Here is a 24,894-nt window from a genome sequence, read left to right as displayed (position 1 = left end):
CTTTACAACCATGTCATTTAGCAATACAGCTCCCAATTTTCCTTTTAAACACAGTACATGTATCTGCAATGAGAGCCAGTTTGGTGTAATGGTTAAGAAACTAGGCTAGAAACTGGGCTTTCTGCCTTAGTCATGAAGCTCCCTGTACAGTATCTATTGCAACTTCTCCTGTCTTTTCCAGAGAAGATAATTCAGAGGAACTATTCTTCACTGTGATCCACAGACTGAATTTTTTTTTTACCCCTGTGGAGGGGTTGCCATTGCAACTTTACACAGAGTGTTTTATTTGCTCAGGAATTAAATTTTTTGATTCTATTGGTTTTATGTGTAGTTAAATTTGGGGACCACTATTTCAGTTTTATTTGTATGGTTCTGATTGATTATAAGTCTTAGAATATTATTTAAAATATGATTTTTGTACAGCTGGTTCTTGACTATGATTGTAACTAATCCTGGATTTAAACTGATATATTTTTTTTAAAAAAATGTCCCAGTTGTGGTTAAATGACTGTGGGACGCTGCAAACGTATGATGAAATCATTGCCAAGCACCCAAAATGCAACCACAGGACTGCGTATGGGTTCTTAATTTTGAAAATGGGCAGTAAATAGCCTTTTTTGGAGGGGAATGCATCATTGAGGGCTACCTGAAGTGAAACATGCCCAATGAAGCACTTTTTGTGAAAGTCTAATTTGCTGTTGTTGAATATCATTGTTTTAATTATCTTGAAGAAAAGAGAATTTTGTGGCAGCTGAAAAACTGCTTAAAGCTTACAGGAGGAAAGATAGTCTTGCTTTAAAATGTTAAAAATGCCACCAGAATATTTTAATAGTTTAATTTAATGTTTAATCATAACATGGAACACAGATCAAGGTCACATAACTACTGTATTTTGTTACATAAACATGCAAGACAAAAGTGCATCAAAATTTGGTAAGTTTTTAGTATTTACATTCCATAATGAATAAAGATGATGTTGAAATAAATATGATATTGTAATTTGTTTTCTTTTGTTATTTCAGTTGCATTTGTCAAATACATCACGATAGTTAGACATAGGATTGAATAATGTGGACTGAGCATGGTAACATTCTTGTATACATATTCAGAAGAATGTAAACCTATGTAAACTGTTGAAACAAAATTAAAGGCTTTATGCCATTTTTCAAAGTGTCATTTAATGAAGTAGGAAATAATGGGTTCATGTATTCTCTCTCTTTTTTTTAAGGACTGAAAGCATGAAAAATACATAAAAACCTACAATGTATCAAGTTTAGATCAATCTTTTTAAATCCTGTGCCCGTCAGATGTTTAGACCTACAAACACCTCCTCAAACCTGTAATGAAGAGAAGGCCAGATAACTTTTTTCAAAGTCTTATTTCAGACAAACTGAATGCATGAACAGTGAATACTGATTAAGATAATGAATTAGCCAATGATAATTTCAACAGTAGGCTACAGTTGCGTACACTTATTTTAAGCTAACCCCTGGAACTATCATAAGATTTTTCTGAAAATGTAAACTTCTAAATGTAGTTCTTGAATATTTACTATACCAATATTCTAGAAAAATCCAAATACTTCTTAGCAGAGTAAGTAATCAGAGCAAGGTCCTTCAAGCGTGGCTGTATAACTTCTAGAATTCCTTACTCCTGGGTACAACTAGTACAATTTCTGGAGTCAGTGTTCAACTTAGGGGGATAAAAGCCACCATCTCATTATTTTCAATATTTTCCATTTATTGATTCATGAATGCAGAACGCTACATATAGTTAATTATACAGTAGTTTCAATTACTGGACTATTTGATTTCTTAATTCTAGCTGAGCACAACTATGACCTGAAACCATTTACTCTGAGATAAAATGTATTCTTATCATCAAGTTACTTAGTATTCACTTTGGGATTATTCCATGTTTGGTTAAGAGGAAGGAAAATTTCCCTTCACCCTCCCCCATCAAGTTATAACTGCTTTGATAGCTTTCCCAATGCAAAACAGTACATCCTTTTAGAAAAGAAATAAAGATTCAGAGATCTAGGGAAACAGGACATCCAGAGATTGACAGACTGCCTTGTTCATTGCCTTAACAGGAAAAGTTTGAAACTCACAAGATGTAAAAGTTAATGGGGAATTTTTTTTAAATAAAAACAGTATCTATTCATTTCAGTCACCACCGATAAACTGATCAAGAAAAATGACTTAAGATCCCATGAGAACACCAATTCATATTATGGAACGCTGAAAAACAGCATTAAATCTTGACAAGTGCATTTCCTAAATCATATTAAACACATACATATTGCACATAAATATACCCGCCTTTGGCATCTTCCCTTCACTGTAATTAAATAATAAATTCACTGAAACATGTAGCAGCAGATATTCAGATTTTTTTACTTTATGAAACCTGCATCATAAAATCAATATATTCAATACCATGCAGACACAAAGAAGACAAGTACAAAACAAGTGGAAGCTGATGTCATTTAAGAAAAAAGCAGAATTTTGTTACCATCCATCAATTCATACATATAGAATAAGCATATTTATTTGGCTTTCATTCAGAACACAAAAGTTACTTAACCCCTCTTTAGCAGAAGCTTAGCTTTTGCATTCACTTTGTTCTTTAATTAGGTACAACTGTGATCAGTCATTAAGCTGTGTGTAACATCCATGCTAACATAATTAGCAACAGAGTAGATCCGCTGAGCACTAGTATGGTTGGTGACACTTTACTAATTTAAAAATATTCTCCAGGATTATGTCCAATTCCAGGCATATCCAATTCCAATTATCAAGTGACTTTTCTAAGCACAGTGTTTTATAGCTATATTTAAATAGATACTGCCACAATTTCTAGGATCTGTTGAAAAGTGTGACAGAAGGAAGTTGGTACTATCTAAAGCAAATACCCCTTGGAAATTAGGATCTTCGGTCAGCATATGACACTTGTTTATAGTTTAGTATCTCAAAATAGAGAAGGGGTGAATGTCTCATTCTGCCCAATGCCAAAAGTAAAAACAAAAATGATAACGCTCTAACAAAAACTATCTTTGTGCTCTAAAACTATTTTAAGACATTTCTGTTGCTTTTATTGTTTTGAAAGTTCCAGTTAGCATTCTGACCGCACATAATGATACTGTCTCTTACTATAAGCAAAGTAGAGCCTGTGAGCCTGCCTAAGGTGAATAGATTTGAAAGCAAATTCTTTTCCCTCTTCCTTCTACAGGCTGTAGTGTAAACTTACATTCAGTTGCAGTGGACAGCAGCACGTGATTATGAAGAGAAGCATTGTTTTCCCTTTACAAAAACTTTTCAAATAATATTATGAGGCTGTAACCAGCACATATTAAAAGGTCTTTAAAATGACATTAGGACATCGTGTTCTTGCACGCTAGTATAAAAAGGTTGACCAAAAAGAAATGAATGTAAACCAGGTTTGAGCTTTTCGGCAAAAGCCATTATTATGTTAAGATCGCCCTCTGCTGTTAAGTCCAGGTCTATCTTCAAGTTACGAAGAGATTTAAAAGGCTTTTTGCCTTTTTGCCTGTAAGTTGAAGAAAAAAGATGTGGTTAACCGGAAAGCTTTAAAACTACCTCAAGATACAAGATAGCCAACCCCATCATTCCCTTTAAGTTTACAACTCACGTATCGTCTTCAATGTATTTGATGAGAGTTAAGGCTTTTCTGTGAAGGACTAAGAGGAACTGTGCAAGAAATACATTCCTTAGAGACAATCCAGGTTTCAAATGAAAGACCTGTTAAGAATCGGCACACACAAAAATTACACCATGAAAAATCTCCTTTAACTGGAGTTCCCTTAGTACTCTCCTATTCTCTTGCATACTTTGCCTTTATTTTGCTTATTTTTTATTAAACTTATATGATTGGTATAGGCAATCTTTTTTTCAAAAAAAAATAAAATATTTTGGAATACATCTCCAATAAACCAAAACAAACATGACCAATGTCCAGGGATTATGAAATTTTATTCCCAAACACCTGGAGAATTGCCCAGCCTTGCTTTATGTACCCAAAATACATTACACACTTTCTAAAATTATTATTTTCATTGAAAATTATGCAAAAGGAATACTTAATAAGCAATATGCCATATTATTATGGTAGTTTTAAGTAAACTGAAAGTTACCTGATCTAGGAAAGCTTTTACTAAAGTGTCTTGATGCTGAACATCTTGGAAAACATTCCTGCAGAAATACAGAGGAACAAATTAAAGCATAAAAAGATAAAATTCTGGAACGTTGGAGACTATTTTAACTCGCAAAAAAAGGCAAATGAGGGATGACATAATAAAAGTGGTTTTAAAAAAGCATGCATAAGATGGAGAAAGCGGGCAAGAAGTAATAATCTCTCTCAAACCACCAGGACCAGGAATCACTCAGGAATCTAAATGTAGGAAGATTTAGGACAGACAAAGAAAACTGTTGTTCACATAGCAAAGAATAAACAGTTGGAATTCATTACAAGAAAAAGTGCCAGCTATTAATCTGGAAAGCTTTAAAAAAATAATTAGATAAATTCACAGAGAACCGGTCTATCAGGGATTATTAGTCTTGAGAATCAAGTATTGTCTGCAAACTGGGGACAGGGTTTCTGCTGTTCCAGAGGAACATTTGTAGAAGAGGACTATGCCTCCATTTTGTTCACAGGCATCTTGTAGCTCAGGGTGAGAAGTAAGATATTGAACCAAGGTTGGGCCTTGGCCTGATTCAGCTATTAACATGCAAAAGGAAGACAGAAATCAGACCTACCCCACCCCTCACTCAGTGGCGAATTCAAATTTTTTTACTACTGGTTCTGTGGGTGCGTGCGGAGCATTCTAAAATTGGCAATTTTAAGCATGAAAACTTACCATCAGCATTGGTGAGTAAAAGAGCTGAGGCACGGCAATCCGCTTTGCCGTGACTATCAGCTGAGCTATAAACAAAGGAAATATAGGACAGAACCGGTGCGAACCAGTAGCACACCACTACTGCTGCTATCTCATTGGGACAGGGAGGTTGTTCTTGGGAGGTATGAGTAAGAAGGTCAGAAGTGATTGCCACAAGTATATACTTCTAGCAGGGTCACCCAAGGCCTGAACGTAATCCCAGCTATCAACAGACACAGGCAATATTGAAAGGTGTTGGAATTAGAATCTTAGTGACAATGGCAAAGCCATCTGTCATACTGTGCAAGAGAAAGCAATGGGAAACACCTTCTACATTTTACCCAAAACCATGTGCACAAAGTACAGGGAGTCCTCGACTTACAATAGTTAATTTTGCGACTGTTCAAAGTTAGAAGGGCACTGAAAAAGTGACACAATCATTTTTCACCCCTGTGACCACTTGCAGTATCCCCAATGGTCATGTGATCAAAGTGGTCATGTGATCAAAATATGAGCCAGCTTGGCATCTGATTCATGTTTATGATAGTTTTTGGTGTCCCAGGATCATGTGATCCCCTTTTGTGATCCCCTTCTGACCAGCAAAGTCAATGGGGAAGGCAGATTCGTTTAATAACTACATTACTAACTTAACAACTGCAGGGATTCACTTAAGAGCTGTGGCAAGAAAGGTCGTAAAATGGGGCAAAATTCACTTAACTGTCTCACTTAACAACAGAAAGTTTGGGCTCAATTGTGGTTTTAAGTCAAGGACAACCTGTATAGTGACTGAAATACAGATTTAAATATAAAAAATAAATTATAACAAGCACAGCCAACCAGCATTAGAATTGAAATGAAGAGAGCGAGAGATAGATAACTTCTTCCTTGATGATCAACTATCAACAGGATGGAGGGAGAGAGGGAGGGAGGGAGAGGGAGAGGGGAAGAGAGAGAGGAGGGAGGGAGAGAGAGAGGGGGAGAGAGATGGAGAGAGAGAGAGAGAGTTCATCTATATTCAAATGTCTGCTCACTGTATTTACTCACAACAGACAGTACCAAATAACTTTTTGGTAAACTCCTCAAAAATACATACAAGTCAGGAGTAAAACTTTCATCCGTATATATGATGGTATCCAGAGGCATTTCTTCATCCAAAGTAGCTCTCCAAAATGCTGTTAGTTCAGATCTCATATACCGTCGTTGATTGTAAATATGTTCATGGCATGGAGGCATCTGTTTCACTGTGTTAACATCTACATCTATGTGTGTGGTAGGGTATGGGGCATACATCACTTGACGGAAAGGCAACACAAAGCTTCCAGTCACATCCTGCCACAATAAAAGTTCAAAAATTAAAAATGCAAAATATCATTTTGAACATAATATACAAACAACTGTCACTCTGCCCTTTAAAGTTTGACTTGTGTCCTGAGAGTATTCAAGATTCTACTGTTTAAAATATGCATTGGTACTCAGAAATGAAATTTATTTCAATTCAATGGAATACGATTGCTAGTACTTGGATTTAAATTGCTGTTTCCCTGTGAACACAAAACACGTATTTTCCGAGTAAAGATTGTAGTATTAAATACAGAATAGTTGAGCCAACTGAACTTTGCAGTTATTAAACTCCAATGACAGTCCCTCACAAACCTTAGCTATCCTTAGTCATCCATACATAAGTGACTGAAGTTTTTTCATTCACATAGTATGTGTCAAACTGGAAGTGACTTTACAGAAACTCACAATGTGTAGATCACAATGAAAACACTGGAACCTCTTTCCAAACACACATACATCATGACTCTCAAATTGAATTCTTTGTGCGTCTACCTCAACAATGTTGGGCAGCTTTTCAGCTACAACCATTACACAGTTCCTTGAGGGAATGATACAACCAGCCCTTCTTACCTCAGTCAGAAATATGGTTAAAATGGTAGTCTTACTTTTTGTTCATGCAATTATCTGGTTTATCCCTTTTATTTTTAATGTTACAACATTTAGAAATGAAGGATAAGAGGTCAGAATCTAAAGCAAATGAAACTTAGCTTTGTTCTTCGTAAGGTCAAGGTAATAGTATAAGTAAAAAATTAAAAATAGAAATAATTGCATCAATAATATTCCAACCTGAAGAGAAAGTGCATTTGAGAAGGAAAGACAAAAGATGTTAATTTTTTTCCTTTAGTCAAATGAACTGTAATGAACATTAAATTAAGAAAACAGCAGGCTTAGATAACCGAATAGTTTATGTCATTGAAAACTACATTTTCTTGACATTAGAAAAAACCTGAGAGTTGAAATATTTAGAAGTCTACTTAAAAGTTAAAAGCAAGATGGAAGAGATCATCTAGAAAATATTGTAACCATTTACTTGCAGAATTGTTTCAGTTAGAAAAAGGGACTTCTTATTGCTTGGTTTTTAACAATACAGGTAGGTTTTGATTAGTTTGAATGGTTCAATACTCAATTTAAGTGTAAAATATAAACCGATACCAGGTCGCATTTAATGCGAGGGTAGCACATACATGGTTGAGGACAGCACATGTACCTTTGCATTTGGGGCTTTAGATATTAATTGTTTCATATGCAAAATGAATAAAAGAAGGTTCAGGTTGAGGAAAGCTCCAAACATTTTGAAGCTCATTTTGAAGAACTACAGGAGAATATAGGTGATAGCAAGTATGCTTTGCTTATGGGTCTATTCTCCAGCTTGCCCTTTATTCACTTATTTATTTATTTTAAATATTTATAAGATCTATCTAGAAAGCCTCATGGCAGGTTATAATGAAGATTTAAAGAAAGAGAAAACCAATTTGTCTATGTTGGTAAAATATTTTGACAGCCAATAAAGACATTTTGTCAGGGTAAGTTTACCTTTAGGAACGATATTTAGAATTTTGTTTTTATTTTGCTTTCTATAACTACTCTGTGACTTCATTAAAATAAATTTAAATTGTAAGTATATTTTAATTTTTTTTACTGCTGTATTTCATTACTGCATAAACATTTATGTCTAGACATTTTCATTACCTATTTCCACCAAGCAGGAAACAATTAGCCTATTTTCCCCAGAAATATCACCTAGAATAGTGCGAATCTGAATAATGCAACCATTTTGTGGGGTTCATTATCAGCACTAATTGAGACCTTCCTGTATGCGTGAGGAAAGAAAACATCTTACCTTCAATAACCCTTGCACAAATAGACCTGACTAATTGAGACCTTCCTGTATGCGTGAGGAAAGAAAACATCTTACCTTCAATAACCCTTGCACAAATAGACCTGACTCATACTTAAAAGACGTTTCGTTTCTACAAAGGCGAGAACATTTTCGCTCTGCCGGAGTGAGAAAGAGGCATAGTGTCCGTACTATCTGTAAATAAATATATACTGAGATATATACTGAAATATGCATATATACTGAAATAATATAGAAAAATTTTGTAGATTGACAGTTCTGTTGTACAGGAACTGGGCAATTCTTACTTGCCATTTTGTAAGGTTACTTTTTATATAGGAAAGAATTACATAAGTAATTTACACTTACTTTTTTTAAAATTTTAAACTTGCCAACCAAATTTTAACCCTGGATTTCCTAGAAAATTCCCTGTATACATACTAAGAGGGCTAAACCATGTTAGTTTTCTTGATCTAACCTTAAAGTGTGCTTGTTATGGGATAAATGTTTGCCACCTCGAGTTCTTGAATAAAAAGCAGGATATAAATCAAATATATAAATAGTACTCGTATACAAATCTCATGCAAGACTTTTCTGCATCAGATCAGGAATTCTTGAATTTCAACCTCAAGACAAGATTTGGAAACGGCAAATTTTTGTATGGAAATTGAATCAATTGATACTAAAAATTTAACTACAGTAAGCAGATTTTTCCTTTAGCCCCTAACTTCTGCCAAAGCCTTTTTTGTCTGCAGACAAAAAATAAAACTATTTCTTCTATGATTTTGATTAAAACACCCTATCTGGGAAGTATTTTCCATCGCCATATAGAAAACACATACCTTATTAACTTTTTCTGCGCTGCTTCCTATAACAACTGAGCAACCACAGGTTTGCAGATGTGAACTTATGGCCCTGAATAATTAAGCAGAGATTTAAAAAGTAATGTGTTTTTTTTTAAGTTTTACAAGTCGGAACGAATTTTGCACACTTCAGAATCTCATTTTTTAAAAGTCTTTTAAAAGAGCCTTTGCCATTTATCTAAAATCTGAGAGTTCACACGTATTCATATGCAAAACAAAACTTGCAAATACATTTTCAAGAGTTACATCTAAAGGCAATCCTCAATTTAACAACAGTTCATTTAAGTGACCATTTGAAGTTACAATGGCAGTGAAAAGTGACTTATGACAGTTTTTCCACACTTATGACCATCGTTGCAGCATCCCCGTGGTCATGTGATCAAGTCAGACTCTGGGCAACTGACACATAATTATGATGGTTAGTGTCCCAAGGTCATGTGATCAGCATTTGCAACCTTCTGACAAGTAAAGTCAATAGGAAAGCCAGATCCACTTCGCAACTGTGTTACTAACTTGACAACTGCTGTGATTCACTTAACAATTGTGTCAAGAAAAAATGGTAAAACGGGGCAAAACTCACTTAACAAATGTCTCACTTAGCAACAAAAATGTTGGGTTCAATTCTGCTTGGAAGTTGAGGACTGCCTGCCTAGAGGAAAATTGGCTAGGGAAAAGAATGGCTAGCCATATTTTTGGAGAAGACCCATATTTCATTGAAAGCAGCTCTTACTAGGCTCAGGTTCATAACAACCATGATCAAAACTTTTTTTTTTTTAAAAAAAAATCCTTTCATAAACTTATCATCAGTGGCCATTAGTTATATTTTATAATTAGTCTGAAATATGAATTCTAAAAACAAAAAGTATAAAAAAATAAAATATCCTCTGAGCTCCTTGCTTGTTGCACAATGAAGCTCGGTCAGAAAGTACATCAGAATTTAGCCTGAAGCTTTTCATTTCTTTGTGGGTGGGGTGGGGTTCCCCCACAGAAAGCAAGCGTGAAAGAAGAAAACGGCAAACCCAATTTAGCTGACAATTCCTTTTCTCCACAAATGACACTTAGGGTTCCTCCCCTCCCCAACGGTCACAGGGCTGCACTTCAAAAGCTTGGCAACGGAGTTGCATGACATTTGTGATTTATCCCATCGCATTTTATGACATTTTGGCCGAAAACTAGCACTTACTGTACTTCTGGTTTTTGCAAACTACACCCATAGTGAACTATTCACTGGCTTACTGTGACAATTCACTTAACAACCTCCACAAAAAGGTTGTAAAAGTTTACAACTGTTATGAGTTACAACTGTAATGGGCAAGATTCATTACGGTCATAACTCAAAGGATTTGGAAGTCTTTTGTGCTTAAAAATATTATCATTTTTTTAAAAAAGAAATTAGGCTCTGTTTAAAAACCTGCTTTAACTTTCTGTAACAAAAACTAATCAATTTCGATCCCAACAAGTCCCCTCTCTACTGCTCCTACCATTACATCTCCACTTTCAATGGGTTTTCACAAAAGTGTAATAAAAACAACATACTTGAGTAGGAAACTTTCGTGACAACTGTCACCAATGTCATCATCACTAAGCACGGTATCACGTATCTGGAATATAATAAAAACAAGAACAAGGTTAGTTATTATGAAAACCACAGATTTTTATTTTTGAAAAAGCAAAGACAGAGTAATTGACAGTATAACAGTATTAACCTTCCATCTGCATGAAGCTTCCAGGATAGGAAGCAAAATGTCTTTTTCTTCTTCTTCCTCGAAAAAAATCAGTCCGGTTGCCTTTTCAAAAATAAAAACCACTTCTGATACAATTGTGACCTAGATGACTGAGAATCTTCATAGACACAGATCTATCAACATATTTGATTACAATTAAAAATTTAAAGATCTCAACATCTTTTGAAAATTTCTCATAGCAATAGTGATAACATTTAGACTTACACACTGGTCCATAGTGCTTTACAACCTTCTCTATGATAGTCAGCCCACTGCCCCCAACAATCTGGGTCCTCATTTTACCGATCACGAAAGTATGGAAGGCTGAGTCAACCTTGAACTGGTCAGGGTTGAACTCCAGGCAGTGGGCAGAGTTAACCTACAATACTATATTCTAACCACTGCGCCACCATGGCTCATAGTAGAATGTTAAAAAAAAGAATACACTGCAGCTACCATCGATAAGCATTTCTGCCAGCATTAAGGAGCGTACTATTAGTCAAATTTCGTATTCAATTTTTAGTTTCTGTCTATCAAATGTGAGGTTCTAGCCCTTTCTCACCAACACATGATAAAACTGGGCATCTGTGGTGGAATGTAGATGGATTGCTAGGAGGGGAAGTGCTACATTGCAGGGAACCAAGAGGCAGCGAAATTCAGATAGTTTGGTTGGGAGGAAGAGGATCAAGACAGCTCTTCTTTAGGTGTTCTTAAGAATATGTCTTTAATGATGCAGATAGCTTTAGTTTGGCAATAGTTCTGTCTATGGGTGTAAAATAACAAAAGAAACTGCTAAGAAATTCAGGGTTTCTTACTTAGTTTTTGGAGTCTGACATCATCCTACATATTCACATGTTCAAAGGCATACTAAAAGTGGCAGCTAGTTATATTCAAAAAGACAAAAACTAAAATGGTGGAGATTGTATCAATGCATCTTATTGACAGCGTAAACAGTCTGTTGTTGCCTTCTTTCAATTTTTTTTCTTAAATTTCCAATATAGTTAATAGACCTGGACTTTTCAAGAGCTCCACAACCAAAAGATTAACCAGGTTTGACCTGGCTTAGTTTCAGGGATAGTCAGCTATCTGCTGGGACTTTAAAGTACATGCTTTGACTTTAAATCTGTACATTCTACACTTCTAAGCGGGCAAAGGTACAAATTGTTTATCACACATTAACAGTTGCCTAAGTAGAATTCAAAATGCAGGTAGTTCTCGACTTGGAACCATTCATTTAATGACCGTTCAAAGCAGGGGTGGGATACTACCGGTTCTGTCCGGCTTTGTAGAACTGGTACTCTGAAGAGCAGCAGACCTAGAATCGGTTCTAGGTCTGCTGTTGTTTTGGCCCACCTGCCCGCCCAGGCTCTTACTTGACCTTTATTTCCTGCTTTTTCAACCACAGCTGTGCCATGCAAAGCAGCTGAGGTTGAAAAAGCAGGGGGGGAAATGGGTTTTCAAACGCTGCGCACCCTTGCGCAGCACTGCTCAGTTGTCCAGGCAGCAAGCTGACATTTCACACACGTGCGCGAAACATAAACCAATGAACAGGTAGTTACACCAGCCGGATCCCAACCCTGGTTCAAAGTTACAATGACACTGAAAGAGGTGACCTATGACCGTTTTTCACACAACTGTTGCATCCCTGTGGTCATATGATCAAAATTCATATGCTTGGCAACTGGCATGTATTTTTGACAGCTGCAGTATCATGGGATAAGGTTGCAGCCGTCTGACAAGCAAAATTAATGGGGAAGACAAATTCATTAAACAACTGTTACCAACTTAGCTACACTGGTTCATTTAACAACTGTGGTATGTAAAGTGATAAAGTGGGGCAAAATTCACTTAAGAACTGTCTTGTTTAATTGGGCTCAACTGTGGTCATAAGTCGAGGACTACCTGTAGCAAAAAGAGCAAAAGAAGTCAGGTGCTTCTTTTTATGCTGTGTTTGTACGTGTGTGCGTGTTGTCCAGTAAGCTTTTGACTTCTGGCGAGTGCCCTGGATTAGTTCCTGCAGTTTTCTTGGCTTGCCTTCTTACCCTTGACTTCTTCCTAGGGCTGAGAGGGAATGACTGGCACAAGGTGACCAAGATGGGACTAGAACTCGGTCTCCTTATTTCTAGCCTAGTGTCTTAACTGCTACATCAAGTTGGCTCCCCTCCTTTAATAATGGATTTCACATAAAGACTTACATCTATTTCTTCTGGAACACTGTGTGATTTCATAGACGATAGGAGCTCCATCACAGGAATAACCTCCCCTGTCAGCATTGGAATGATACTCTGGCACTGTAGAGTAAATACAAGTTTTATTAAATAAAGTAGTTGAGTTTAACAAAACTGTAAGAAACGACCATTTAGAAACTAAGTGGTTTTTGAAGGAAAAAAAAGAGAGAAATTATAAGTAATTTTGAAAAACTAATTTTTCAGATTTATTCTAAAACTATCAAAGAAATAGGAAATCAAGAGTGAAAATGTGTAAGTTTTTAAATCAGTGGGTTAATGAAATAGAATTTATATGATGTAATCTGATCTAGGATGGAAGCAAGCTAAAAAAATGAAATGAATGTAGAATTGTACTTTATAGTTAAGAGATTGCAAAATGAAATGTTTTCTGCTTCATTTCTTATTCAGTATGTAATAAATCTCAACTAAGTATAAATCTTTTGAAAAATTGTTCTACTTTGTTAGGGAATGATGACTCTTAAAGACACTCCCAATTCATCTTAATTGTTTCTGGGGAATAAAAATATTAAAAATATTAAGATTTCCACATTGTATGTGGTTTAATATAATTTAACTTCATATTCTTTTCTGGAGCATGAAACACCAGACATGTCATTAGAAGGCAAAATCATAGAACTGTGTCTCACTTACTTTGGCCGTGTTATGGGAGGGAATTCATTGGAGAAAGCAATCACAGTAATCGTCGAGTTACAAATGTAGTGGAGCCTGCCAATTACATTTGTAACCCGCGGATTTGTAGAAGTGAATCATGTAACTTGAATGTGATCACTCCCTGCATTCGCCTATGCATTTACTAATTGAATGCGTGGGTTGTTAAGTGCATGAGGTATCTCAGAGTGGGGAAGACCATTGGAGGGGGGAGGATGGTGTTTCCGACCATCCAAAGCCTCCCTCGACCCACTAAGATATCTCAGACTTCTCCCCCAACCCATCCTGCCCGACTGGGTCACTTAACTTATGTCCAGGGCTCTGTTCTCAGCAGGACTTGAGGAAAGGCCTTTGCTGCTGTAAATGGAGGCCCAGAGGGATCTGCGCACCCCTCCCAGGATCTGTTCTTGGTGGCAAAGGCTTTTTGCAAAGACAGCAAAAGACTTTGCAAATGGAGGGAAGGCTTTGGTGCTTCAGGCCTTCCTTCCATTTGCAAAGCCTTTTGCCGCAGATCTCGTCCAGGCTTCCGTTTGCAGAGAACAGAGGCCTAAAATACCGTGAGATCACATGAGATCTTGTGGTACTTTGAGCCTCTATTCTTTGCAAACACACCAAAGGCCTGAAGTACTAAAGGAGGCCAAGAAACAGAAGGATCGCTAAATCTTTGCAAGGTATCCACAAGCCTAGTGACTATGGAGACCTGGCCCGATGTGGGTGGGGGGATAGGCAGGGTGAATATTGCAGAGCCTATGCGGTCATTCGTAAAGGTGCACAACTGCCATTCGTAACATTGGGAGTGTGTCAAATACTTGGGGGGTTATATCATAACTTCGAACAGTCACTAAGTGAACTGTCATAACTCGAGGATTCCTGTATGAAAAGTTAGAGGTAAAAGGAAACCAGGCTGCCAAAGAATCCGATAGCTGGACACAATCAAAGTTGACACCAGCTGGAGCATAGAAAAACTAAAAAAAAAAAAATAGTGCAAGATCAGATGTGGAGAGAGAAAGCCCTGGCCAATAGAATCGGCAAGAGTCAGAGTTGACTGAATGGATAACATCATCATCATTACGTTTCTACCCACTATTCAGAAAAAAATATGAGTGTGTGTGTGTGTGTGCATGCATATTTTATAGTTAGTGCTTTGCTATATGGGTTTTTCTTACTTGATCTTCCACTCTTTCTGCACCTTCCATAATAGACTTCTGGAAATGTTCTTGTCTTTCCTAAAATAGAAAACATTCACAAACAATAAAGACTTTTTACTTTTTATGTGTAAATTTTGATATTATATAAATGTGATTTTATTTAAAAATATTAACATCATTGTATTCAAAATGGATGACAACAAAGTAAAATTATGCATGGTAAACCAAACATAGAGATATGTTTTCAGATTCTTGCACAGGCATAAAACTCAAGGGGAATTATGACCTATTCAAAAAAAATTTCTCCAATCTATTCCTTTCTATCAAATTTTTGGCAACCAGAAATAGGATACTACCATTTATCCTATTGGATTATAACAAAACGTGCAAGAATGTTTCCCTTTGCATAACATTTGAATTATATCTGAGCACAGAATTATTAGAATCAACAATCGCCTTAGAATTATGTTGCGAACATTTCCCTCAAAGTATGTTTTATTTTACTCATGAGATAATACTTGAGATAATACTTTAAAAATAATCATCCATGTTAAAATCAGGAACTACAAATGTTTTTCATAATTAACAATCTAATGTATCCTACATGAAAAAGCCAGTGAGATTCTTTTAAACTTACTATGCATTATTGCATAAATGGTTATGCCGTATGATCAGTTAGGAACCAGTCATTGGGTGACCTTCCAGATATCCTGGGCTATTAACAACCTATTTATTTATATCTCACCTTTCATTCAGGAGCTCAAAGTATAATGAATGCTCCTATTTTTTCTAATGTCAAGCCAGTGAAGTAAGTTAGACTGAAAAAGTACACTTCTGTTGCTTAGAATGGTCTACAGCCTTAGTTTCCTTGCTGCTAGACCAACCCATTAACTGCCATGCTAATTTTCATGTTTAGTGGGTTTTAGGAGAGCTCTAATCCAAAATATCTGATCAGCACCAATTTAGCACTTTTCTAACAGGAAGACTTTTCTTACTGGCTTAGAAACTATATATATTTCTGAGCAAGTTTACATCCGACAGTATATATTAGTTACTCACGTTTTCCCCAAAATAAGACCCTGTCTTATATTCTTTTGCCACCAAAAAAGACACGTCTTATTTTTTGGGGAGGGAAATGTCATCCATTGACTCACCTCACCTGCATGTGTCGCCCTCAGCCTCCTTTTCGCTGTCAGAGGCCTTCAGGAACTTCGGCCAGCAAGTCTTTCCTGAAGGCCTCTGCAGCCGATAACAGAGCTCCAGATCGATCCGGAGTTCTGTTCTCGGCTACAGAGGCCTTCAGGAAAGCCTTGCTGGCTGCAGAAGAAATGGGCCGAGATGTGCGATGCCTGGCTGCAACTGTCTGAAGATAAGTAGTAGGGAAGCTCCATCACCCCCATCCTCACCCTAGCTTAATTGTTACCCATGCACTCTGGAGTTAGCGAGGTCTTAATTAGGGCTTATTTTGTAGGTAGGGCTTATATTGGGTGCACATGGAAAAAATCAAGCTAGGACTTACTTTCGGAGTAGGTCATTTTTTTTCCCCCAAGGGAAACACGGCAGGTGCATGTAATGAACTTCTATTACTTTTTTTCAGAATCACTGTATGTCATTTTTTTTTAATCAATTAACACCAATTGCAACTCTGGGCAGCCAATATAGCCTTAAAACTAGTATAAAATCAAGCAAAATAAAAATAGAAATAATGAAAAATGACACAATCAAGACTAGAACACAATTCTACAAACATCAGAGCATTATAGTGGGCTATGAATTCTTAAATATATCCTGAAGGTTTATTATTTCAGCTTCTGAAACCCTGAATTGGTTTCACATTAATCATTCTTGAATAAATCTATGTAAAGCAAAAGTAGAATCTCTTTTAAGTCAATCTCAGCTCTTAGTGGTTTCCTGAATGTGGTTTATTAATGCATTTTTTCCCAGTATACCATCCAGTCCTGAAATTTCCTGCTTATCTTCCACCAACTCCTAAAACAGATCTGATCTGGCTTTCTTTTATGAGAACAGCCAAGGTCAGCTGAATGCTGATTAAATTAGTTATGATAAATAAGTTTCACTGGTTTCATTTGTTTTACCAAAGTATGACTAAATCTGGACTCACTAAATTATGTTTGTTTTTAAAATGAAGGATATCTGAACACCAAAGGCAAGATAAGAGCTTCAGTCTGTTTTGTTTGCCATTTGTTAAAACTTGTGATAGTTAATAGTTGAGAGAGACAGATCTTCCGACTTAAACTTTTTTAACAAGTAGAAATATTACAACAAAGTATCAGAACTAATTTCAATAAAAAAACAACCTACCTTATGCATCCATATCCTTCCTTTCCTTATAATGTGTGTCAATCTGTCAACACATACTCTGTGTAGGGGAAGGTAGAAATGAAGCTCACTCTGCGGAAGTATTATTGATAATCCATATGTACTTCGGTCTCCATTCCAATTTCCATCAAAAATTAAGGACACAATAATGACCCCTTTCTCAGATAAAACAAAAAACTTCACATCTATTGCACCACTCTCTGCATTTCGAAGTATTTCTCCATTGAGAGTATGATTTGCAAGGAATGTTATTTCTCCATCACTGAGAAGCTGTTGTTCTGTTTTTGGAGCCCAAATATGTCTGACTCTGGGACCAAGAATATTATCCCAATATGCAAATGTGGCAGCTAGTAATGGTGATTCTCCACTCAGTGCAATTTCTGTCTTGGCAACAGCAGGAGAAGGAGGAGGACAGAGAGCAGACATGATGATCTCAGCAGTCACATTACTGAAACCTAAGAAGCATGTGCTGCAAAGTAAGCAAAGCAAAAATGTTTAGGCAAAGCATCTCAATGCCCTAAATCTTTTTTTTTTAAACAAATTTTATTCAGTTTTTCACATAAAAACAAAAAGCTCTTTTTAGTGGGCAAAATATTTCAGGGGCATCACTTTTACATACAAATATGACAACAGTTATACATTCATATATGCATACTTAATTCTATTATCTTTTTCCATTCCAAACTTTCAGAAAGGAGAGAAACAAGCAGTTTAATCCTAGTCTCTTAGATTAATCTCAATCCATACATCCTTTCGTTTCATTTCAATTATTTCAAATATAATCCTTTGATATTTATTTTAAAAACAAAAAATAACAATATAGGTTTGCCTAATAATAAAAGGTTACCAATATCTCTCCTTCCTTTTAATAGTCTGTATTAGCTTATTAATTTAAATAGTTCTTTAATCTGTCATATTTTCTTTCCATCACACATTCTTTCTATAAATTCTAGATTAATACAAGTTTTAACACAAAAGAAAAAGAAACATAGGTTTCCCCCCCTTTTACTGCTTTGAGTGTGACACCTCAGTGGTTAAAATATACCTTTATTCCCTCATCTTAATTCCCAATAAACCTTTATTTTTAAGTAGTTACAATAATAATCATTACATCTTTTCATTTGGATTCCGCAATATGTTTTCCCCCCTTAATTTTATTTCTAATTTCAAAAAAAAAAGGGAAAGATTGACTATTTAATTCCTGGTCACTGATATTGACCTCATTTTTAAACATCTTCACATTCACTTCAATCATTACAATTTCTTCAATAGACCTTAACTTTTCTTTTAAAGATAAAAATAAAAATGTATATTCATCTAATAAGAGTGATCAGTATCTATCCCTCCATTAATAATCTCTATTACCCTATTTTCTAAGTATTTTTTAATTGGAAATATATTCTTGTTACCCCTTGTCACCCTGCAGAATTCCTTAATTCATCAACCATTATCTCTGAAAAAACAATTTCTTTTCATCATTTTACTATTTCCGTGTTTCTTTATTTCCTGCACCTGTTTCTTACTGCCTCTCCTCCCCCCCTTTTTCCCATATCTTTTCCCATTCCAGTTTATATCCTTCTCTTTCTTGATATCTTCCTTTCCCCTTTTCTGCTGTGCCTTTCTACCTCTCCTGATTTCACAGGTATTCCCCTTTTTGATTATCTTCTTAAATCTCAACTTTTTGCCTTCCTTCTTTCCCCTCATCTTTGTAACGTTCTTTGTGTTAACTGTCTATTTAAAATGGCTTCTCCTTGAGTCGACTCTTCCTCCTCTGAAGTTCTTTCTTGTTGTTCTTCAATCGCCCTTTCCATTTCTTCTAACACGGAGCAAAGTGATTCACCTCTTTCTTGTAGTAATTCTCTCATATTTTTAAGTTCCATTCTTAATTCCCGAAGAGATATCATCATTACGCACTCTTATATTTTATAATCGTTGAAGTCCACAAAAAACACTTTTACTTTCCTTCTTTCCTCTTCAAGTTTTCTAAAGTTCTCAATTGTTCCAGCCCAGGGTCTATACCAAAAACATCAATCATCCCACAGGCATCTTGTCTTCCAAAAAACAATAATAAGTATAAGCCAACATAGTTGGAAACAGAAATGGTACAAAGAAAAAAGAGGACAAGGACAGGGCGGGCGTGTGCCTTATCTGCCCCCTTCTTTCTTTATTCTGGTTCCGCTTTCACTTTCTAAATTCTTACTTTGTTTCAATATTTCTTTAACATTATATCGACATAAGTTCATACAGAAACAGGATGATTTCCCTTTTGTTTGAGTTTAAGTTATTTGTCAGAAGATGGCACTCTCCGTTATACAAAGTCTTCACCTTTTTCTCCTATTTTATTATTTAGGGTTTTTCAAACCTCAATATTCCAGCACAATCCAATCTCCAATTTGTAAATTTTGTTATTATTATTTTTTGACAATCTTAAGTCCAGCTTTATTTTATGCCTTTTTATTGCCAAAATATTTTAGTCCAATTTAATTAAGTCTTTAGTTCCGGCTTCTTCCTTTCCCGGTTCGAAGCCCCACTTAGCTGTCAAAATTATTTTCTTATTTTTTTCCTGTCCCTTTGTATTTCCGACACTCACTTTTCTTTTCTTAAAAGTTCGATGTTCCCTTAATTCCGGGGTACTTTTGTTTAGTTATTTCGCCCAATTGTCCCGGCTCAGATGTTATCCACCTCTTTCTTCACTCCTGCACAAATCTTAGTCCAGCTGAGTCCTCCTCTTCGGGGGTGGCCATTTTGGACCACCACTTCAGTCGTCTTCGGGGGGAAAAGAACCAAGCCCAGGAAGGGACATGCGGCTCCCCTCAATCTGGCTTGCGGCTTCCCCTTACTCCACCGCCCGTCCAAGGCAGCTTCAGCCCCTAATCGCAATGATCGGGGCTCTCCAACGAAAGAGCACGGACAATAGCTGCGGACAGTCGCGATCTATGGTCCGTCAGCGAGGAGGGCTCAACCCGGAAGCTGAATGCCCTAAGTCTTGAAGTACAATTTTTAGCATAAATAAAATGGTTGTGTAGATAGTAAAGTTCATGATCAACTACTACATGAGATTCTTACTCTACTTCTAGGCTTTGAAACTGTCCAGTCTTCAGGCTTCCAAAAAAAGCAAGGTTAATCCTTACTGACTGACTGCCTCATTCAGCGACAATTTAAAGTTATGATGATGCAGAAAAAATAACTATAAACAATATCTGCATTTATGATCTTGTAGCATCCCCCAATTACATGATCACCATTACAGTTATTATATATTGTTCTGTTCCAGACTTGGTTTCCTACTACTACTACTAGAGTGGAAAGTTTGAAGATGAAGGGATTATAGGAGAGTAAGCAGGCATACAAATAGGAAATGCACATCAAAAGCAATGCTGTAGTGGTAACGCCAGCAGATGTAGCATGCTACACAAAAGGCTCGGTATATTCCACATTCTGTGCATGCTTATTCTCTTGTAATCCTCTTTTCTCCAATCTTTTCACTGGTGGTGGTGGTGGTGGGAGGAATAGGTTAGGTAAAAGAGAGATTGCTTACAGAAATTGCTTGATTTTTCCTCCCATCCCTGGAGCTGAGAGACTGCTTAAACAACTGAGAGGTTCTTAATATGCATAGGACTGCTTTCTCTCAAACAAAAATCAGTGGTGGCATATTAATTAGTCATCTTATCAAACTGTTGGAAAAAGTCTATTTATAAACTCAATGTGAGTCAACTAATTAAAAAAACATGAAGTCAAAAGAGAATTTCAATATTTCAATAGTAATTACATAAAACGGACAGAAATCAGTCTTCCAACAATTGTAAAACCATCTTCTCCAATTCGGTTTCTATTTGGGGTAAAAGCAGAGCATTTCCACTAATTTCCTTCTATGGTGCAAGCCCAAGAAAACCTGCACTGTGAGGAAGTTTCGTAAGACAATAGAATCCTGGGTTAGTCAATATGTCTGATAGCTCAAGGTTGTCTTTCACCTAATTAAGTAATCACATATTTGTACAGAAATCTGGCATTCCATCTGAAATATGTTCCTTCAAAAAAATATTACTATTACATTCAGTTGAATGTAGTCCTAGGTGGCAAATTCAGTTGAATGTAGTCCTAGGTGGCAAATTCAGTTGAATGTAGTCCTAGGTGGCAAATAGGGATACCAGATCTGTAGGATGACAGAAACGAGGTACAGAAAACTCTCTTAGCTGCCATTTAGTGGCCAGGCAGATTTTTACAACCCAAATTTGGTAGCTCTAAAAGAAGTCACTGGGTTTGTTCATAATTTTTTTTTAAAAAAAATTGCAAAACAACATGTGTCTATGTCAGCAAACATTGCAAAACCATTCAACTGAAGAGACAGGCTATCAACACGCTTTGAATTGGGAGATATAAATACATTACAATAATACCAACATTAAAATAAATAGCAATCTCAAAAAAATAATATTTAACAGAATAGGTCACTAAAGTCCTGTTTACATAAACTACATTTTCATTATTATAAAACATATTGTAAAATGCTTATATGTCTTATATATAACCTAGGATCATCACAGAGATACAGGGCAGTGTCAACTTTGAATCCTCACACAATTTGAGAGGGACAGAAATCAAGGCTTTCAAATACAACTGTATATTAGTTTTATATAAATTATATATATAATTTATATAAAAATTATATATATATTTATATAAAAATTATATATATATATATATATATATATATATATATATATATATATATATATATATATATATATATATATATATATATATATATATATATATATAAACACAGACCAAGACTCCCAACCAATCAGGATGAAGAAAAACCATTCTGGCACAGCAATAGGCTGCCCCAAATTTAAATCTGAAACCACTGTAAAAGTCTGACCCACAGACGGACACAATACAGAAGCCTGATGATGGCAGATGAGATTCTGCTGAAACGTTGCTACAACTTTAAAAGAACTACAATGACGTGGAGAATACCCGAACAAGCGAACACCATACATGTAAGTACCGAAAACTTAAGAAAACATATATATATATATATATATATATATGTATGTATGTATGTATGTATGTATGTATGTATATATGTTTTCTTAAGTTTTCTGAGGTACTTACATGTATGGTATTCAGCTTTGTTCGGGTATTTTCCCCACGTCATTATAGTTGTGCTTTTAAAGTTGTAGCAACATTTCAGAATCTCATCTGCCATCATCATGCTTCTGTATATCAATACAGAAGCCTGATGATCAAAACGTTGCTACAACTTTAAAAGCACAACTATAATGACGTGCTAAAATACCTGAACAAAGCTGATATATATCTATATCTATATCTATATATTTTCTGAGGTTCTCATGGGTATTTGTATGTGGATCTTTGGTTATTCTGGGTTTTCTCCCGCGTAAGATTGGAAGTATCTAGGCAACGCGTTTGATGAAGTCTCATTCATCATCTTCAGGCTTGTGTCTTCGGCTCTGTGCTTCTCAGAGAAGGACACAATACAGAAGCCTGATGATTTATTTATTTATTTGATTTGCCAATTGTTTACAAGATAATAAGTATAAGTGAATACATAGTTGTGAATACATGAAATGGGTACATATAAGAAAAATAAAAGAAGAATAAGAGAAACAATAGGACAGGGACGGTAGGCACGTTGGTGCGCTTATGCACGCCCCCTACAGACCTCTTAGGAAAGGGGTGAGGTCAATAGTAGACAGTCTAAGGTTAAAGTTTTTGGGGTTTGGGGAAGAAACTACAGAGTCGGGTAGAGTATTCCAGACATTGACCACTCTATTGCTGAAGTCATATTTCCTGCAATCAAGTTTGGTGCGGTTAACATTGAGTTTGTATCTATTGTGTGCTCTTGTGTTGTTATGGTTGAAGCTGAAGTATTCATTGACAGGTAGGACATGGCAGATGAGATTCTGCCGAAACGTTGCTACAACTTTAAAAGCACAACTACAATGACGTGGGAAAATACCCGAACAAAGCTGAATGCCATACATGTAAGTACCCGCAAAAACTTAAGAATATATATACACACACACACACACACACACACACACACATATATGTGTGTGTGTATGTGTGTATGGATATAGATATGAGTGTATAAATGTATGGATGTAATATATATGTGTATATGTATGTGTATGTGCATATATATGTGTGTATACATATACATACACACACACATATATTTGTATGTGTAAAAATTGAATAATATACATATGTATATTAATATTGTGTCCCCTAGACCTCTTTTCTCTTCCTCCCAAGAAACCCACATCTTACAATTAACTTCAGATCCAAAAGGAGACCAGCCAGTTTTCTCAGACCAAATAGCTTTTGATGGCAACCGGAAAGAAATGTCTGTGAGTTGGACTCGTCATCATCTCTGCCAGACTTAGTTACCACTGCTGCATTTCTTTCCTATTATGTTGGAGATATTATACTTTCTCCCCTAATTTCCCTTCCCATTCCCGTGATCCATCTTTTATTTCTGAAGCATTGGAAGCCAGCAAAACCAGTCAGACACCATCACTTTAAGGGTGATCTCCCTATCTCTCTCTTTTTCCCCAACCCCCAATCTCTTTTAGTCGTTTCTTGGTTCTCAGACAGATCGTTCCCATAAGAGGTTCGACCGGTTCAATAAGTTGAAAGAAAGCCCCTGGGTTTCACACTGGGAAGCGATCACTCAACCTCAAAAGAAGACCCGATCTCGGCTTGTAGGGCAAGCCAGCCAGACGAAGACTCGATACCTCCTCTCCCATTATTACCATCGTCACCTACTTACCTGTGCGCTTAACTGTCCGAGGCCCGCCAAGAAACCCTCCTCTCTTTACTAGCCATTCCCGGTTAATAAACACAACCAACCCACCGCGCATGCGTCTTTCGGGCGGCTCTGCGCTTCACGCCGACGAACTCCCAGCCGCTCCGAGGAAGGGGGGGGGGAAGAGACGTCAAGTGACGTAAGCGTCGAATGTTCTTTAAAAAAAAAAAAAAGCACTGTCGTGAGAATACAGCATAGAGGTAAGAATGTTGGAGAAAGAAGGTGTAGCTGTCTAACTACGGCTCTTTGTCGGCACGTGGACTTCTGGCATAAGAAATGCAGCCCTGTGAAGCTCACCAAGTTAAAGAAAGGGACCTCTGGGCCGCGGAGGTCCTTAAAAGTCATACGGAAGGCAAGAGTTGCAGGCATACATTTGACTTTTTGGAGACGCAAACTCTCCCCCTTCCCCCGTGCGTTTATTTTTGTTCGTTGCAGGTTCCTATACCTTTCAAAAAAATATGACAGAATAGGAGGGTTTCCTGTAGAGAGGGTTCCAATGAGAGCGCGTGGCTCAGCTAGAACTTTTTTTTTAACATGATAGTTATAGTTTCGTTATTGAAAATGTTTATCTGGCTGGCTTATGGTGAGAATCAAAACCATTGTTTAAAAAAAAATCGGAAAGATGTGTGAATGTTAAAACCAGCAAAAGCTTTTAGTACTAAGTGTATATTGGAGTGTATATTGGAGGTGGTGACCCTTTGAGAGCTGCATGCAACGAAATTTCGTTTTAATGTATGCCGATTAGTGTACATTCAAAGTGACAGTAAAGTTATTCTATCCTATCCTATTATTATTTTCTATATTCTACTCTATTCTACTCCATTCCACTCCATATATTCCTATTCTATTCTATTCTATTCTATTCTATTCTATTCTATTCTATTCTATTCTATTCTATTCTATTCTATTCTATTCTAATCTATTCTCATGGAGGATTCGGGCCCAGTCATATGAGAGCCTGAGCTCTTTATAGAAAAACCTACAAGTATAACTCTTAGGTTCGGTCCACTTG

The 24,894-nt window shown here is 36.4% G+C and overlaps 1 protein-coding gene across 2 annotated transcripts; it reads right to left on the bottom strand.

Moving 5' to 3' along the window:
• Positions 1 to 823: 823 nt before the first annotated feature.
• C9orf72 (C9orf72-SMCR8 complex subunit) lies at positions 824 to 23,993 on the bottom strand. 2 transcript variants are annotated; one of them, XM_087957608.1, is made up of 11 exons: positions 23,847 to 23,993; positions 17,027 to 17,513; positions 14,723 to 14,782; positions 12,855 to 12,950; positions 10,472 to 10,536; positions 8,915 to 8,987; positions 8,151 to 8,267; positions 5,988 to 6,223; positions 4,154 to 4,211; positions 3,652 to 3,761; positions 824 to 3,549 (listed from the first exon to the last, which is right to left on the bottom strand). In XM_087957608.1, the coding sequence occupies exons 2-11, from the start codon at positions 17,468 to 17,470 to the stop codon at positions 3,363 to 3,365; spliced, it is 1,446 nt and encodes a 481-aa protein (XP_087813734.1). In that variant the 5' UTR covers positions 17,471 to 17,513; positions 23,847 to 23,993; the 3' UTR covers positions 824 to 3,362. The 2 variants fall into 2 exon arrangements, with proteins under 2 accessions (XP_087813734.1, XP_087813733.1); XM_087957607.1 differs by having other exon boundaries at positions 23,927 to 23,948.
• Between the last annotated feature and the right edge of the window lie 901 nt (positions 23,994 to 24,894).

This window comes from Notechis scutatus, chromosome 2, assembly GCF_049901735.1.
Source record: "Notechis scutatus isolate UNSWTSFEM ecotype Mainland chromosome 2, rNotScu1.2, whole genome shotgun sequence".
NCBI classification, from domain to species: domain Eukaryota; kingdom Metazoa; phylum Chordata; class Lepidosauria; order Squamata; family Elapidae; genus Notechis; species Notechis scutatus.
Note: the sequence above shows the minus strand (reverse complement) of the source record. Positions and strands in the feature narration are given on the sequence as shown.